At 40.9% G+C, this 19665-nt stretch overlaps 1 protein-coding gene across 1 annotated transcript; it reads left to right on the top strand.

Moving 5' to 3' along the window:
* Window positions 1-1145: 1145 nt before the first annotated feature.
* LOC148321050 (glucocorticoid modulatory element-binding protein 1-like) lies at window positions 1146-19410 on the top strand. The gene is made up of 10 exons (XM_088278653.1): window positions 1146-1242; window positions 3440-3623; window positions 6569-6621; window positions 6710-6825; window positions 11024-11127; window positions 13367-13512; window positions 15156-15278; window positions 15369-15506; window positions 15633-15755; window positions 18160-19410. Exons 2-10 carry the CDS (start codon window positions 3496-3498, stop codon window positions 19008-19010), a joined length of 1782 nt encoding a protein of 593 aa, XP_088134779.1. The 5' UTR covers window positions 1146-1242; window positions 3440-3495; the 3' UTR covers window positions 19011-19410.
* The last annotated feature ends 255 nt before the right edge of the window (window positions 19411-19665 follow it).

Raw genomic sequence — 19665 nt, 5'->3', positions numbered from 1 at the left:
TTAATAATATGAGCTTATATGGAGAGTGAACATGCTTCTTTGTTACAGCTCCAGCTGTTTTGAAATGCGCTGTATAAATAAAGTTGTATTGTATTGTATTGTATTGTAATGTATTATAAATCATGGTAAAAGTTAGGAAAAGACTACAAGATGTTGCTCCAGAACTTTTCATCACATGAACCACCTACCCACCTTGCCTATGAAAGAAACTGGGTGACATATTGTCGACCCTTGGCTTCTTGTAAATTAGGGTAATTGTATGTTTATTACTGACTTTAAAGACAATGGGCCAACCAATTTATAGATTTCTATGAGCATTTGAAGAAACATAATATGATCAACCCTCACAAAGTCATGCTTCAGCGACTTCTCATATTTTTCATAAATTTTTTTTGCATTTGCAAGATTGCCCCCATTTTTCATGAAAAATGCATATGAAATGTTTATCTGCGTTTTCAGAAGAATTTCTGGGGGTATGTAAAAAATGGGGAAAATAATTCACCTGACCAAACAAACCCCACTTCTCACACCAATGCATTTTAAGGCCCTCAATTATGAACATAAAATCCATCCATCCATCTTCTGGACCGCTTCTCCTCACTAGGGTCGCGGGGGGTGCTGGAGCCTATCCCAGCTATCTTCGGGCAGTAGGCGGGGGACACCCTGAACTGGTTTCCAGCCAAAATCCTCAAGGTTAATTACCAGAAAATTCCAAATTTATGCACTAAACAACTTCTTCCGGTAAAGTGCTTTGATACAGCTCCAGCTATTGTGAAATGTGCTATATAAATAAAGTTGTAATGTATTGTATTGTATGAAAAGTCTATATGGAGAAATAAATAAAATCTCTGCAAACACCACCAAGAACAAAATTTCTAATTTTATTTCAATTATGCGCTAATGTTTGTTACTCGCGGCCGGGACGGTCACTATACCCCGCGAATGACGGGGGTTGACCATAGATTTAGCCGAATGATTCCGAATAAAATGACACACCTAACATATCGGAGCTGGAAGAGCCTTAAACGCAGAAATGGTGTCCGGTGTATAGACCGTAGTATAACCACCTGCTCATTGATAATAAAATAAAGTTTCGAGTTACTTAAGTGGACATTTGCTGGGAACCTCAAATTGTCCAGTGTTTTTGACAAGTCAATCTGTTAAGCAGGAAGTCAAGCTAAAATAGTGATCAGCGCATGCGCAGCTTCTTCAGCCTCTCTGGATGTAAATTCTGCTCAAACGGTAAAGAAATGTAATTCAATTTAATCTTTAAAATACACATGGTCTTAAATTACTTGCCACTTAACGGCGTAAATAACACACTTGAGGCTGTTGTTTTATGAAATGTAGGTGGTGCCTCGCCGCCGTTGTTTGCTATGCGTGGCTCCGCACGAGCAGACGTCATTTTACGTGAGGACGGAGAGTTAAAATGCAGTTACGAAACGACGTACGTTTCGTAGACGACTAGACGTAACAATTACACCTAAAGTTGAAGGCTTTTCGCGTCATGGGTAGTCAACTTCCCGCTACTTCGCTTACTCCCGAGCAATATGATACGCCATTGTGTTTAACGAAATGGCTTCCATCGATGCCCGTATAAAGTAAAACAGATATCTGCCCACAGCTACTCTGCTCGTTTCATCTTTTCCGGGATAAACGGTGTTTTTATGTGGACTGAACGTGATATGTTGAGTTTTAACGTGATCGTGGACGCGATCCACGCCCAAACACGGCATGAAGTATACTTGCAATGTCAAACGTAAGATTTGAACTGCGATTAGAATATAAAGTACGTCGCACAATTAAATTCCGCTCAATCGATCTTACTAGTTAAGAATCCAGCCGTCCCCTTGACAAACAATATTCGTATGTATGTATGTATGTTATATATTATAATTTCTTTATTTTTTTCCACTAATACATAAAATCCATCATTAATTGCGATTAATCACATTTTTCAACTACTATTTCTTGTCAAGCTTGTCACGGACATTTACACGAATAATATCTTGGAATTAATGCAAAATCACCCAATATAAAATGTTATTCAAAGACTGTTCTAATCGCTTTCTTTGATTCTTGAATACATAGATTTTTTTTTCTTTGCAAGGCCCAGTGGTAACTTGAGTATGCTGTTTTGTTCTGAGATGATGTGCAGCTAGTATGGTACAATATTTGCAAAGTATGCAAATTATTATTTTTTAAGTAAATCTTTAGAGTTAACGCTTTAAATTTGACAGCCCTAATTATATTATATAATATTATGTAATATATAATATTATGTAATATTATATTTAGGGCTGTCAAAATTAAAACATTAACTCAGGTGATTTATCAAAAAAATTAACTCAGTTAAATATTTTAACTCAGTTAACTCAGTTTGATTTACTTAAAAAATAATTTGCATACTTTGCAAATATTGTGCCACATTAGCTGTCTTTCGCACGTCTCAGAACAAAACACTGTTTTTAAGTGACCACTGGGCCTTGCAAACCAACACTGCTGGAGTGTGGCGCTTGTGGCAGTTTTGAGAAATGTTTAGAAAATAAATGTCTGCAAAGGTGTCTCCATTTAGATCGTATTCAAGAATCCAAGAAAGCTATTCGAACATCCATCCATCCATCCATCTTCTGTACCTCTTCTCCTCACTAGGGTCGCGGGGGCCACTGGAGCCTATCCCAGCTATCTTCGGGCAGTAGGCGGGGGACACCCTGAACTGGATGCCAGCCAATTGCAGGGCACACAGAGACAAACAACCATCCGCACACACACTCATACCTAGGGGCAATTTAGAGTGTTCAATCGGCCTGCCATGCATGTTTTTGGAATGTGGGAGGAAACCGGAGTACCCGGAGGAAACCCACGCAAGCACGGGGAGAACATGCAAACTCCACACAGGATGGCCGGAGCCAGGATCGAACCCACCCCCAATGCTGTCTCTCACTCTGAGGCCATCGTGCTAACCAGTCGGCCACCGTGCCGCCGCTATTAGAACAGTCTTTGAATTAAATATACTTCATATTTGGTGATGCATCAATTCCAAGATATTATTCAAGTAAATATCTGTTATAAGCATCGCAAAAAATAGTAGTTGGAAAATGTGATTAATCATGATTAATCATGGAATTTTTTGTGATTAATTCGTTAAAAAAATAATCAGTTGACAGCACTAATTATATTATATTATATTATATTATATTGTTATATTATATTATATTATATTATATTATATTATATTATATTATATTATATTATATTATATTATATTATATTATATTATATTATATTATATTATATTATATTATATTATACACACACACGCGCACTACACACAGCTAATTCACCCATCACCCTTTTTCATGATGCAATGTTAGGCCTTAAGCCTTTCAAGATTTCTTTTTATGTATACATATGTCTTTATCCCTTTATCCTATTTTAGCAACATGAAATTCTGTGGCAAGTAATCTTCAAAGGCTGACAAAAGACAAGAGCGTGATGGCAACAACTGAAGATGTAACCATGGTCACTGAGGAGATCGTAAAGGGGAAGACTGATGGCGAAAGTAAAACAGAGTATCTCAATAGAGCCCAGGTCGTCCTGCAGCTCCAGTCCATTACTGCAGGGTAAGTAACTGGATTCAGTGGTTTTAGCTCCAATTTAGATACCGTTTTACACAACTGACAGCATTAAGATAACAAAAAATTTGTCTCTGACAATAAGACAAAAGTAAACAAAACATACGGTAATTTGATATTTGTGCTTTTATTTATTCAGAAACATGGAGCAGCCTATGGCTTTGTTCACAGTCATGCACTGCTCCAAAATCTCTCTAAAGGGATTTTCATATAGTAGTCCATATTAACTCATGTTCACGGTGGAAAACTGGTTAGGACATCCGCCTCACAGGGAATAGGTCCAGAGTTCGAATCTGGGCTCCAGCCTTCCTGTGTGGAGTTTGCATGTTCTCCCCGTACCTGCCTGGATTTCTGCGGGTACTCCGGTTTCCCCACATTCTCAAAACATGCATGGTAGGTCAATGGAACACTCTAAATTGTCCCTAGGTATGATTGTGAGTGTGAATAGTTGTTTGTCTATGTGGGCCCTCAATTGTCTGACAAACTGTAAAGGGTGAACCCCGCCTACTGCCCGAAGACAGCTGGGATAGGCTCCAGCAGACTTGCGACCCTTGTGAGGATGAGCGGCTCGAATAATGAACGGATTGATGGATCCACTCATCAGTCCAATAAAAATACTTCGTGTGAGTTCAACAAACAACACGCCTGCCTGCTGGCATCTGTGATTGGCTGAATGCGAATGGCCGGAAGTCAACTAACCTAGGCTGAGTGATTAAAGCTATTTGGAATTATAGAGATGCTAAAAGTAAATGCATAACTGTAGCTTGTTCTATATTTTTTTACATAAATAAAATGTTTTTTAGATATTTTTACCAATCAAAAAAAACAAACTCAAAACCATATTACTTTGGGATTGGATGGTTGAGGGCACAAAAGCGCCAAGTCTTTCATTTCACAACAAGCAAGAAAGACACGTCTAAACATAGGTTAGTTTTTTTCCTCGCACATCAACACAGCACAGAATGACTGCAATCAATGACATCATTGATAGATCACGCGAATTATAACATTAGAGTCGATCACTGATTTAGCATAAAATGCAAAATATCAATCACATTGGCTTAAATTTTCATTTCGGCACGCAGTTATGTTGTCATTGCTGTCACTTAATTACAGGAATAATTGGAATATTATTTTCTTTTAAGTTGAGTGGAATTTACAAACTTAATATAGAGCGAGTGCTTTGTCCATCCATGTTGTGATGTGTTCCTCTACTTTTATTATCGATATTTTTACGCCACAACTCATGAATTTGTCTCTTGCTAAAAATCAAACATGGAAACAGAAACTGGAAATAAAAATCTGTATTGGCATGAAATACAATGGGATGTATTGCTTTCGTGGTGGCCGTTTGTTCACTATTTTTCAAGACGCATCACTGGATCTACATTATGGTGCTGTGAAAAAATATCTGCCCTCTTCTCAAACTCTTACTTTTATACATATTTTACCCACTTAAATGTCTAACATCATCAAGCAAATGTGACTATCAGACAAAGAAAACGCAACTAAACACCAAATGTAGTATTTAAATTATTTTATTTCCTGAGGGGAAAAAATATGCAAATCTACCTGGCCCTGTGTGAAAAAGCACTTGGCCCCAAAAATGACTATCCGCCCTTACCAGCAACAAGCAATGAGTCTTCCACATTTCTGTGGAGAAATTTTGGCCCACTCTTCCTTCCAAAATGTCTTTTACGCAGCAACATTGCAGGGAGTGCACTTATATAGCACTTATGACCTTTTGATGGTCATACCACTGTATTTCAATGAGATTTAATTGTGGGATTTGGCTTTCAACACTCCAAACCTGTCCTTTATTTATTTATTTATCCATCCATCCATCCATCCATTATCCAAGCCGCTTCTCTCAATTATTCAAGCTGCTTCTCCTCACGAAGGTCTCGGGCGCCCTGGATCCTATCCCAGCTGTCTTCGGGCAGTAGGCGGGGTACACCCTGAATTGACTTCCAGCCAATCGCACGGCTTACAAAGTCAAATAACCATTCACGGTCACGCGTAGAGACAATTTAGAGTGTTCAGTTAACCTACCGAGCATGTCCTTTGAACATGGGAGGAAACCCACGCAGGCACGGGGAGAACATGCAAACTCCACACTGGCCCGGGATCGAACCGCGTTCCTCTGAACTGTGAGGCATACGTACTAACCAGTTGTCAACCGTTGTGCCGATTTATTTATTTATCTCTTTATTGCTTTATTTAAAAGCCATTCAGAAGTTGACTTGCAGAATTTGGTGCACTAATGCGCCCAACATTTTTTTTTCTTGGATGCACCAGCGTTTAAATTAGTTGCACCATTTTCAACCGCATAACATTCACAACGCTGCTAATCTATAGAAATTCACTTCTTGAACAGTTTATCTGTATTTTTGTATTTTTAAAATTCTGCCATCTGTCAGTTACGTACGGAGTGATTTAATTCAAAGCCCTGAACGAGTCGTTGCCGTATGTATTCCAACAAGTATTAATTACTATTATGACAGTAGGACACACTGCAGTGTCATGGCGATTGTTATCCATCCACCCATTTTCCGAAACACTTATCCTCACTAGGTTGGTGAGCATGCAATAAAGATGTTGTGAGTTGTATTGAGCTGCTATGCGCATTATAGGACATCATAATATGGTGGTGAAATTTTGTGCCACGGTAATCCTCAAGTATAGTTGAATTGAAGCATGGGGAATATACCAAAAACATGCATGGCAGGTTGATTGGACTCTCTAAATTGTCCCTAGGTATGAGTGTGAGCGTGGATGGTTGTTCGTCTATGTGTGCTCTGTGATTGGCTGGCAACCAGTTCAGGGTGTACCCCGCCTACTGCCCGAAGATAGCTGGAATAGGCTTCAGCACCCCCCGCGACCCTTGTGAGGACGCGCAGTGCAATTATTAATCCAAAGTGCTTTCATTGCAGAGAAGAAGCTGATGAAACTGCTGTGTCAGTCATGCAGGATGAAACACATTCAGGTAAGCGTATCACCATGATACATACCATCTTTCACAATACTCCCAATCACTGTGGTTTTGTTTCACATGCATCTTTTCATTCTTGTAGAAGAGACTGAGGAAGGTGATGATGAAATTGGCTGTCCTATAACATGCGGTGACAGTAAAGCAATGTTACTAGTGAAGAAATTTGTGTGCCCTGGAATCAATGTAAAATGTGTGAAGGTTAGTATTTCTCATTTCCAGATGGAATTAAATTTCAAACTGCACCTGGGTACTCTGCAAAACAATATGGACACGTCTTAACAATAATATTCATAACAATATATATTTTTTTATTATAATGAATTATGTGATGAATTAGTGTGGATACATCACTCAACAAACATGAAGTATGTGTCACTGATTAACACTTATCAAGACATAATACAAATTTAATGCTGCTCTGTTTACCTTTTGGGATTGAGGTAGTGCAGGAGTCACCAACCTTTTTGAAACTGAGAGCTACTTCTTGAGTATTGACTAATGTTGGGTTGAATGATTATGGAAAATAATTCAATTCTGATTTTATTTTTCCTAAAAAATTGCCATTGCAATTTGATTCAAGATTTTTTTTCAAGGTCTTCTTCTAATATTATTTTTCAGCAATTAATCTTTATAGCAACAAACAATATCAGATCTATGGTTCTGGTCCACTTCAAACTGTGAAAGTATAAAAGCTTTCTGCACAATTGTTTGGATTTATTGACATCAAACGTGAGCTCATGTGATCACCTCCACAAAATCAAAAATACCGTGCCGATCTCTTCTCCATTTACACAGGCTGAAGCGGACAAGAGCAAGAATGTGCACACAAACCCCGACTGGGTTTATTTCGGCCATTTAGCTGCGCTAGTCTTTTGTTAAGTGTGAGGAGGCAGGCAGGCATCGATGTTTACACCTCTCACCCCCCACGGGTAATAAAAGTACGTTCTTCATTCTTAATTCTACGTTCGTAATAATTTCTTAGTTCGTTAATTGTTAGTTCTTAATTCTTAATTCAAATGAATTATTTTCGTCGCTATACAGATGACGTTAGCGTAACAAAATTAGCTTCTAACTAACTAGCTACTTGGTGCCGGGGATTCCTGGCTGTTGCCACTCATGCTTGTTTACGTCCACCACTGCTTGCAGCCAATCCATGAAGCTGTCAGTGTCGCGGTGCAAGTCGGCGTCAATTTAGGATAATCTCCTCATCGATGAGCCCTGGAAGGGGGTCTTCTAGACCGGTGTGCATCGCGGGGCCGCTTCGAGAGCCTCAATGTTCAGCATATAAAAAGTTTCAGTGAAGAGGTCGATTTCAAAGCTGAGTGTGGCTGCACTGGAACATCACATTGTGTGGCGTACGTGTAGCCCGGAGCTGAAGCGTACATAAGTATAAAACGGCGTGTTGTAGTTAGGTCGCCTTCGGTCGAAAAACTGGGGCCAATCCTCACCAAATAAATGTGCATGTCTACTCATTCCACTTCAGTCGCTGTAAATATCCCGAGTGGAGCTTTTATGCTGTACATCCTCACCGTGATCAGCAAAGAAGCAATGCGCCGCGTCCTAACAGCATTATCTATGTACCTCTGCTCACTTCCACAGTTCCTCATTCTCCTATAAATCAGCCACGGAGTGGTTAATCCTTTTGCTATGTTGAAGTGGTCATTGGCAGGGATGTCCACATGAATTTAAGTGCCAATTGATTCCTGTCGTCGTCTGTTGTATCATGAATGTGTATGACATATTCACTCTAACGGCCAGAAAAGCAACTCTAAGTGCAAGCTTCAGTCAGGAATTTACTAAGTCGCTGGCAACTACGGACATAATGGACTTTCAATCGGCCCCTCGCGGCTTAAGCCAGAGGGCAGCCATCTTAAATTGCCACTGCTTCTGACAACTTTTGAATTTTTTTTTCTGAAAACACTGTGACCAGTGTTTACTCTAGGGTCCCTGAATGGAGTCATGAGAGCCTCTCAAAGAACAAAATCGACCATTCTGAGTATATTATCTCAGTATCATGAATCGTAACTGACAGGATAGGATTACATTTCGCAAAGATTTTTGTCCCGATGGGCTTTGCTTTCATTTCTTGATTCTGACAATATGATGCAAAAGAATCTTTTACTAGGACTCAGCGATCCATCCATTCATCCATTATTCGAGCCGTGCATCCTCACAAGAATCGCAGGCGTGCTGGAGCCTATCTCAGCTATCTTTTGGCAGTAGTCGTTGTAAACCCATAACTGGTTGCCAGTGAATTACAGGGCACACAAAGACAAATCACCGTACTCACTCACAATCACACGTAGGCACAATTTAGAGTGTTCAATTAACTTACCAAGCATGTTTTTGTAATGTTGGAGGAAATCAGCGTACCAGGGGAAAACCCACACAGCCATGGGAAGAACTTGCAAACTCCACACAGGAAGGCCAGAGGCCATAATCGAATCCCAGACCTTTGCACTGAGAGGTGGACATGCTAACTAGTCGTCCACCGTGCCGGCCCTCATACCTTATAAGTGGAAAAAATTTAAAGTCACATTCTTCATGAAATGCGCATATAGTGCTTCTCCCAGACTTATAGGTACAACCATATTCCATACACAGTGGCATTTTTGCCAGTGGAATAGAAAACAATATGAAAAGACCGCAGAGAAATCAATGTATTCAAGCTTGGCAGGTGTAGTGAATGACTATGCAAGATGGCTGCTGGCTTCATTTCGCCCATCGGTGATTAAGCGGCATATACAGTGAACCCTCGCTACTTCGCGGTTCACCTTTCGCGGGTTCAGTGCTTCGCGGGTCTAAAAAATATTCGGGGGCATTGTAGTTTCGCAGAGCAGCACGACGGGGCGCTGGAGCGGTTAGACGCCCGGCGTGCGCCGAAGAAGAGCGTGGGCGAAGAGGAGAGTGGACGAAGAAGAGCACGTTCCCCCGGGCACGATCCGGGGCGACGTTTCGCGCGGTTCGGACCGTACCAGAGCTCCGGCCGGCGTGCGTGGCAGTTAAGCCGTAGAGGAGCACCTTCCCCGGGCACGGGCGGTGCCAAGCGGCCCCTAAGTTTAACCGAATGGAAGCTCCGGAGGAGGAGCGCATGCTCGCGTCACAGTAAGCTGAATAGGAGCACCTTCCCCGGGCACGGGTGGTTCCAAGCGGCCTCTAAGTTTAACCGAATGGAAGCTCCGGAGGAGGAGGGCATGCTCGCGTCACAGTAAGCCGAATAGGAGCACCTTCCCCGGGCACGAGCGGTGCCAAGCGGCCCCTAAGTGTAACCGAATGGAAGCTCCGGAGGAGGAGGGCGGGCGTGCGTCACAGTTAAGCCGAATTGGAGCACCTCTTCCGCCCGGGCACGAGCAGAGCGCGAGGCTGTCAGTTATGAATGAATAAATGAATAAATAAATAAATAAATAAAGAATGCCACCTTTCATTTCACAGGGCACACTGGACGGCGTACCAGCAGGTAAAAGTCGGAGTAATTAAATAAATACAAAAAGAATGGCTGGGGAATAAAAAAATAATACGTTTTAATAATAATTTGGTTTTTTTGTTATAACATGAATTTCACTCTCTCTCTCTCGCTCTCCCCGTATATATATATATATATATATATATATATTTATATTTATTATATATATTGTATATTTTTTTTAAGCATTTTTGAAGGTGCGCCGCTACTTCGCGGATTTTCAGTTTTTGCGGGTGGTCTCGGTCCCCATTAACCGCGATAACCGAGGGTTCACTGTAGTCCATTTGTATAGAAATTGGAAAGGATTTTGAAAGATGGTACTTTTATGGATATTGACGAATTTGTGTCAGTATTATCACGTTATGAGTCACGTGAAGTCAAACCGTGCCACGTTTTGGTCCAAAGCGTGTTATTCTAAATTGTTACTGTGTGGCAGTGGAAGAGTTGCTAAAAATGCATAAATAAATGCATAAAGCTAGCAAGAGTTGCACGCCGCTAAGCCAAATAAATTCACTTTATGAAGTAGATTGTACCGATGGTGAAGGCTTGCACTTCCTTGCATGCTGTGGTTGAGCTTTGGTGGGGTGGATTTTTCATTTCAACGCCATCCGTGTCATCCGCCTCTACCTGGTGCCGTCACTGAGAGGTTAGTGTTACCCCACCAAATCAAATCAAGCTGCAAGGTGCACGGCTTGACCATAGTTACAAAATATATAGATTGCGTTTTAGAAAAATACCCATGACCACGTTTATAATTTGAAATGGATGAAATAGCGAAAGCTTGTGACCAAAATGTAGCAGCCATTACTGCACATCGCCTTGCATTAGACTCACCATACGGATGATGTTCTGAACACAATTTTATTGACACTTTTTATTGGCTGTCTTCTTTCAACAAACTAATATATACCTTGCTAAAACTCTCTTCCCCAGTATGACGATCAGCTGATCAGTCCAAAGCAGTTTGTACATATTTCTGGAAAAGCCACTCTGAAAGACTGGAAACGAGCAATCCGGATGGGTGGAGTCATGCTAAGGTGGGCTGTGATTTTTAAAAGTTTAGATGTTCAGCAGCAATAGCTACAGTGTGTGTATATATGTTTATCTGAACTTTGTTCCCTTTTGTGGGCACTGGGAGATGAAAAACTTGTTGATCGTTCAACGGCCGGTATGATGACCACACTGCTCCTCCTGAATTCAATTTAGCGATGGATCCTCCTCTCCACCACCTTACCAGGGAGGCTGAGGAGTGACCACTCCAGTTCCACCTTCTTAAAAAATGGAGCCACCACCTTGGTCTGCCAGTCCGTGTCCAGAGGCACTGTCCCGAGCACATCCACCCCCATGGTTTTGCTATCGAATAGTTTATTAACCACCTTGGTGACTTCAACCCCAGAGATAGGGGATCCCCCTTCAGAGGAATTGAGGAGCTCTTTGAAGTATTCTGCACACTGATTCACAATGTCCCGAGTCGAGGTCAGCATCACTCCACGATACACAATGTTAATGGTGCACTGCTTCCCCCTCCGAAGATGGTAAATGGCGGACAAGAATTTTCTCTGAAGCCTTCTGGAAGTTGGTTTCCATGGCCACGTCGAACTTCTCCCATGCCCGAGTTTTTGCCTTGACAACCGCCAAAGCTGTCCTCCGCTTGACCAGGCTATATCCATCGACAGCCTCCATACTCTCAAAAAGGCCGGCTAAGACTCCTTCAGCTTAACAGCATCCCTTACCGCCAATGCCCACCAGCGCAGAACATGGTCCTCTCATAGGGGGGGCGTTCTTCCCAAACACACACTTCCAGGTCTCACTGTCATTGCCCACATGAGCATTGATGTCACCTAGCAGAATGAGGGAGTCTGCTGATGGAGCACTCTCCAGCCCTCTAAGGACTCCAGAAAGGGTTGGTACTTTGTACTGCTTTTTGGTGCATAGGCACCAACAACCGTCATGATCCATCCCCCAACCTGAAGGTGAAGGGAGGCTACCCTTTCGTCCACCGGTCCACCTGCTCTACGCCTCTCACCGTGGGCAACTCCAGAGTGGAAAGTGCCACCACTCTCAAGAAAACTAAAAGACATCCATTTATCCATTATCCAAGCCGGGTTGCGGGCGTTCTGGAGCCGATCCCAGCTGTCTTCGGGCAGTAGGCGGGGCACACCCTGGATTGGTTGTAAGGAACTAGAATACACTTGAATATCATTTAATCTAATGCCTATACAGTATTTTTTTCTCCTTCAGTGAATTCACCATCTCATAATACTATAAAATTCCCTCCATCAGCCGTCCTGGTATTTCCATTTCCATTTAGTTTTTTTTTTTTATTAATTTAGTATAATTGGCATTTTCTGGCATTTTGGTGTATAGTTTTGAGTTTTAATCCCATGTAAAGAAATAACTGGACTGATTCAGCCAATCATTGCATTGCTATTGTTTTTGAACACTTCCATGCTGTAATGTAATATGTAGCTAGCTAATTTATCCTTCACTGCAGTTCCAAAACAGCGTGGAGCAACCTAGGTATACAAAAGAAGTAACACAGCCAACCAGAAACTGCTGCTAGACGGGCAGCAGCTGTATTTTACAGTCCTCTCCAAAAGTATTGGAACAGCAAGATCAATTCCTCTGTTTTTGTTGTAAATGGTGTGCGCTTTTATAGCACATATATACTATACATACTGAAGACATTTGGGTTTTAGATCAAAAGATGAATATCGGACAAAAGTTCAGAATTCCAGCTTTACTTTCATGGTATTTGCATCTACGTGTTGAACAACCCAGGACAGAGGACCTTTTTTTTACAGGCACCCACTTTTCTAGTGAGCATGGTTGTCTTTGTGTGCCCTGCGATTGGCTGGCAATCAGTTCAGGGTGTAACCCGCCTACTGCCCGAAGATAGCTGGGGTAGGCTCCAGCACCCTTCGTGAACCTTGTGAGGAGGAACAGTACAGATAATGGGTGGATGGATGAAGTTACTAACATTTGTTTCAACTCAAAAATACACATTTTACTAGTTTAGCAATACCCAACTAATTTTCTGCTGCGCACACTTAGCAACATATTGAACAAAAACATCACCATGGAAAAAAAATCTGAATACTTTACAAATGATGAAGTAATCCTATCTTCTGTGGTGCATTGTCATTTGTAACAATTAAAATTATACCGCTAGCAGGAACATAAACTAAACTGGACACATTTATGTTTTTAATTCTGAATTTCTTTCTGAATTACAAATTGATTTGTAGCTTCATTAATTTTCTCCACTTCTTCCAGAAAGATTATGGATTCAGGCCAGCTTGACTTCTATCAACACACTACATTGTGTACGAACACTTGCCGTAGCACAAAGTTTGACCTGTTAATCAACAACACGCTGTTCCCACCTGACGGCAGTGCACTCTCATCTACATCTTCTCAAGGTGAGAAAATTTTTTTTCAGTATTACTTTCCTTATACACAATGTTCAATGTTATGTCTTCGTAATCATTTTTGTTCAGTAACGTTGTTTGTACTAGCAAATGATTGTAAAGTCTATATGGGTGGTGGCACTTTGGGTTGGCCATTGATCATTGAGAACCGAGTGGAACCGTCAGTAACATCCCGGAATCATTCAGATTTGTAAACATCAGTGCTGAATTTTGATGCCGAGCATAGAGTTGATTGTGTCTGCCGCGTCTTCTACCTTTCTGTGCTTCCTAACTTTGGCTCCGAGCCCTCATCCTGATATGGCACCGGTCAGAATCGAGTAAGTATACCAGTAAAATACCTCGAATGCCAATGAGTTAAACTTGAACTGAAACAGCAGGTAGCGTGCCACTCTTTCAGAACTGTACATGTACAAGAGACCTGCTGTACTTTATCAGAAGTGTGTTCATGTATGTAGTTGTGTGCCTTGGGGGACAGGCTCAAATGAAGGGACTAATCTTGACTCAGCAAACTGTGGAAAAGGCAGGCTCTCGCTCCATCATGGGTACAGAGTTGATCACACTGACATTAAAATGGCAGAAAGGAGGTCACTAACCAAGTTTCTGTCCATGATGGATAATCTGCACTATCCACTGCACAGCACCGTCTCTAGTCAGAGTAGCAACTTCAGAGGCAGGTGACTGTCTCTTTCCTGCTCTATTTTCAGACTGGGGAAACTCTTCCTCACCATTACCATGGGGCTTTTTTACTCAACCGTGGGAAGGAAACGCAAAAATCACATCCCGCAAACTCTGTACTCTCAACATTTTGTACACTGATCGCCATGCACCTTATTCTGGATCTTCATATTGCACTGCTATTTTCACATCGACACTATTAATATTTTTTTTAAAAAACAGTCGCTTGATGGTTATTATTTTTCACTTTTTAAAATGTATTACTAATTCATTAATTTCATGCCTGCTTTGTTTGTGTTAGAGCAGCGGTTCTCAAATGGAGGTACTCGTACCCCTGGGGGTACTTGAAGGAACTCCAGGGGGTACGCGAAATTTTAAATGCAAAAATCCTTAAAAAATAATTATTGAATGAATGATTCAGGAAAGAGATAGAAGTTCATAAAACACATTTTCTATTCAGTAGGTTATTCAATTTCATTACTTTATAAACCCAGATTCTCCCCCATACTAGAATGGTTCGACCCAACTTGTCACATCCCATCTCTCTTCCTTATCAATCACCTGAAGACGCAAATAATAGAGTCATGGTTGAAGGATAAGGCTTCTGAGAAAACTCAGGCACAAGCGATAAAGAAGGCCAAACCAGAGTCGGAAAAATTCAGTTTGTATGTTGAAGATTGTGTTTTATTTGAATTTATTCCCAGAAGTGTTGGAGTGTTCATTGAAAAGACTACTGGAAGAGTGCATTTCCCTTGCGGATGAATAAAATATCTGTCTACCTGTCTTTATCATCTTGATTGTTTTGTATAAAACCATTGTGGGAGGGAAAAAAAATCCCAAATCATAAAAAATCCCATATCATGTGATTGTTAAACTGTAATTATTCCTTGATGTAGGAAAATAGGTTTCTTTTAACTTTTATTACAATTTGAACGCACTCTCTTGTGTCACTATTGCAGCACAGGAGTCCTTTGGTAATGGTAAGATAGTAGGAGACAATATGACAGGGAGACCGAGTGAAAAGAGAGACTGCATCTTAAATTCTGCAGAATCGGTAAACAAGGACTCTCAAGAAATCTCAGGTACCTCCACTCTTCTGTGTGTTAGTCATTTCACTTTACCAAAAACATTCAGAGACCAAATATACTGTCCTGTTATCTTCTTTTCTCTAGAAGATACGTTAAATTTCTGGAAGGGAATTGCTGATGTTGGCTTGCTGGGTGAAGTGGTGACCAAAATCAGTAGTGAGCTACTGGAACTGCTGAACCGCTTGCAGTTGCAAAAGGAGTCTGTTGTCTTGCAGAACACAGGTACAGAGATATTTGTTGCCGGATTTGAGAATCCGAACTGATTTAATACTGAGGTCAAGCGAAGAGAATTGTGTGGTTTTGTGTTTGCAAAAGCTAAACTGGCTCATCCTTTCTCTCTGACCATAGAGGTTGCAGTGCTTAGTAACCTTGGCCAGGTGTTTGGATTGCTCAACTCTGTCAAGAAGATGCTGGCGAAGAGGCGGCAGGAAACTGATCCCAGCCAGGCGCATATTCTTCGAATCCTTTGCAGTGAGTATCGCACACATTATAAACCATACTATATGCTCTTTAGAAATGACTTTCTGTATACACTGTTCGGTTGGGCAATATGGACAAAATGTCATAACTCAATATTCCTGCCAGATGTCTCGACAATGCTATGATCACAATATTACTCTAGATGTCATAACTTTTTTTTTTTTTTTTAAGAAAAAGCAGTATCAATTTAAAAGCATGTGGTAAGTGCAGTGTTTCTTGGCAGGCATTTTAGATTTAGTCTTAATCTTTTGGACGAAAATGCTCATTAGTTTTCGTCACATTTTGCCATTCCTGTTCGTGATAGGTTTAGTCTAAGTTTTAGTCAACAAAAACGCAAAAAAACTACTTTTAGACAAATTTAGTCGATGAATGCTGAAAAAGGTTTTGGTCAATTTTAGTTAAAAATAGGCATACAAGGTTTACAGCCAATAGCAAGGACTTTCTGATCGACTACTAAGGATTATACATTACAAAAAGCTAAACTGGTAATGGTGGAATCAATGCTCAAAGCGCTTTGTTACAGCTTCGGCTGTTGTGAAATGCGCTATATAAATAATGTTGCATTGTATTGTATTGTTACAAAATAAGCCGAGAACCAAATTTTTTGTAATTTGGCGACTGTTGTGGCTTTATTTCACTTTAAACAACGTAAATGAACAAAATAAAAACAGTCGCTCAAGTACAAGCTCTATAACGCATTTCACAATATGCGACCCAGGCTGCAAAAAGTCATTTGAGCAGTGATTAATATATTTTTTTCTGAAAATGTTTTCTCCATAATACGCACATCTGAACATTTGCAGCCTGTCATGGAAATTAATGTGTAGCTTCTGAGTAAACCACATTGTTTGTATATGAATATATGGATTTGCTTTAATTTTGTCATGTTTTACTCTGCTGTCTGCATCTTGGTCGGCATTGCAATTAATTACCTAGCAAAGTAAAAGTTAAATTAAATAACTTCAATGACTTCACTGACAGCTCATCTGGAGATTTTAAATCTAGCAGAGTTAAGTAAGTTGTGGAGAAAAAAATATACATAGCAACTTTTTATTTGTGTATATTAAATAAAACACAAACACAGCCAGAAGGCAAACTGAATTTTCTAGTCCTGCTCTCGGGCCACCCGGCACTGTCCGCAACTTGGAGAAGTGTCTGCCACGTGTCATTTTCTGCCACAGTGAACTCCTGGCTTTTCCAGTTCTGTCATTGAATCCGATCCATTGTGCGTTTTCCAATTGACAGAAATGCAAAGTTGATAACAGAATTGTCCAACAAGTTACAGTATCTGAAACGTCTTTCTGATGTGTGCGAACGCTGGATGAGAGTTGCTGCTTGGCAGCCTGATGGAAAGCTCACAATGGGAAACTTCTTCAGTGTGCATCCGGAACAGCTGTAAATAAAAAAAACTGAGTTCGTATGAGTACTGCATTTGGATTTACAAAGGTGTAGAGTAAAACTATGTTTGCATCAAACCTCTTATTGTTATAATTAAAACTGCTGCAGATAATCATCTGACATGATACATCTGACAAATTAAGTAAAAACTGAAATTATTTCTGTGAGTAAAATAGATCATTATTGTCATGCATCAAAAACTGCAGCGCAGCACATCGGGATCCAGGAAGAGTTGGGTCGTTTCCTTTTTTTTGCTTTTGACATGCTGACGTCGCCGCACTGCTGTGTAGCAGATGATGGACAGCTCACGATTTCTTCACTTGAAACTGTCTCAAAATGTCCATCCAGAACAGCTGTAAATCCAAATGCATGTCCAAAAAAAAGGTCAGAGTTCACAATTAGATGAAATGGGTCTGTAATGTTGTCTTTTTAACATTCATGTGGCTGCAGATTATTCGAAATGCAATGCTTCATTATTTAGGTCAATTTTTTTCCTGTATGTAACGGCAATGTTTATGTTCAAACTGAATATCACAGTGGGTTCCAAAATCGAATACACTTTCTAATTTTAATTGCATTTCGATTAATTGCACGGCCCTAATATATGGCCCATCTACGGAGCCCATAGTATGTAATATGTAAATATCAAGAATGTACACATGTCCCTGGACTGGTCGCCAATCAATGGCGGGGGAGTGAAACATTGAAATAAAAACTGTTTGTGCACAAACGTAGAACCTCTTCCAGTCTTTTTTGGATAAACAATAAATTACCAGTAATCCTAATCTGAACAAGGATTACGTTTTTGATGACGGTATTAAGATTCTCCTCTCGACCAATGGAAGATGCATGATGACCGATGACTTCCGAATTACAATCTGCATTACAATACAATTAAAGGAAAAGTGCACTTTATATAATGGGGTATAAACATAAAGTTGACGTAATGTTAGCTGTTCTTCTGTTTCTTCTATTCCATTGCTTTTGTTGTCTGCAGACCTGGAGTTGCAGCTGGCAGAACAGCGAAAGCAGGAACAGAGTCAAGATGTCCTGTCATGCCCCCCCCCTGCAAAAACCATGACTACCATCAAACGCCAGACAAAGCGACCTCGTTTGCAGAAGCCTGCTACTACCACTACCCTCCTGACTTCCAGCATCAACCATCAGTCTGCCCTGACACCTCCACAGTTCACCATTCTGTCCCCAATCTCATTATCCTCTTTGGGTCAGCCATTTACCGTGGCGGACCTACCGATCACATCTCTAGCTCAGTCATCGAACACTGTCACTCTTCTCCCCTCCGGCTCACAGCTCTTCACACGGTACATGGTGACTGGCGATGGAAAGGCCGACAGCATTACCTTGCACACGTCTTCCAACCTCACACTGGTGGATACTAGTCCCATGCATGAGTCAAACCAGCTAAGTACAATGGTCAAACCTGTAGAGCTGCTACACCTTAGCCAGCAAGCTGTGTGTGCAGAAGCAGTACCCATCGAGGCACAGGTGCTGGATGGTGCCATGTTGGTGCAGCAGGGGTTAATGCAGGGAGAGGTGGAGGCCGGCCAAGAGCACACAGTCATTGAGATCAACCCACGTTCAGTAGAAGAAGGTGAAGTCGTGGCGCTACAGCTGACTGGTGAGTCAGGTGGTGATGAGGCAGGTATCGCACAGCGGAGGATGGATGTAGCGATTTCAGAGGAACAGGAGGCTCAGTGTCAAATGCAGGTGACACAGAAAACAGGAATTCGGGGGCTGGAGTTAGATGCCAATGGACATGTGCCTGGTGTACAGATTGTGGTTATCAGAGAAAATATTCAAGACGAAAATGTGAGAGTATGTAAATAGTTTGTGTATTTTTAATCATGTTTTTATACACTATTTGTATCAATGATAATTACACACACACGCACATCATTGCTTTAGCACACATGCGCACAACTGGCACACCCACACGCTTGTTTAAGTTTCACTTTCCATAAGTTTCGTTTTCCTGGGAATAAAAGTCCAAAGGGTTGGGCGAAGAAGTCAGTGAGAGTGCGGGAGATTGAACTGGCAAGACGCCTACTTCACCTCCTGTCTTCTCCTCCCATCCGCGATGGAGAAAAGACAAAACCTTCCCTGGTTATTCCTCTGGTTCTCTGTATTTAATTCAGTCTAAGAAGGCATCAGGACCTTTTTAAACCTGACAGAAAACCAAGTTAAATAAGAAACACCCTTTCATCACGGAAGGCCTGGGAAAACTGGATAACCTTTGAAGAATTTAATTTCATTGCTTGAATTTAATAAATTGTATTTAAAAAAAAATCTTCATACTGCATATTCCTTTCAAGTATTCCTGCACGTTTCTCGCAACACTTTTTTTCCCCCCACATTTGAGTATTTATGCAAGAAATAAATGACCAAGTGCTTTATATTTATTTTTTTATCCCAGATTATTTCTGTTCCTTTACAAATGTCAGAATGAAAAATCAGACATGCAAAACCAGCAAGTAACAAAACA

This window comes from Idiotropiscis lumnitzeri, chromosome 16 (genome assembly GCF_059441095.1).
Source record: "Idiotropiscis lumnitzeri isolate Australia: NSW breed Sydney's pygmy pipehorse chromosome 16, RoL_Ilum_1.0, whole genome shotgun sequence".
In the NCBI taxonomy this organism is placed as follows: Eukaryota; Metazoa; Chordata; class Actinopteri; order Syngnathiformes; family Syngnathidae; genus Idiotropiscis; species Idiotropiscis lumnitzeri.
Note: the sequence above shows the minus strand (reverse complement) of the source record. Positions and strands in the feature narration are given on the sequence as shown.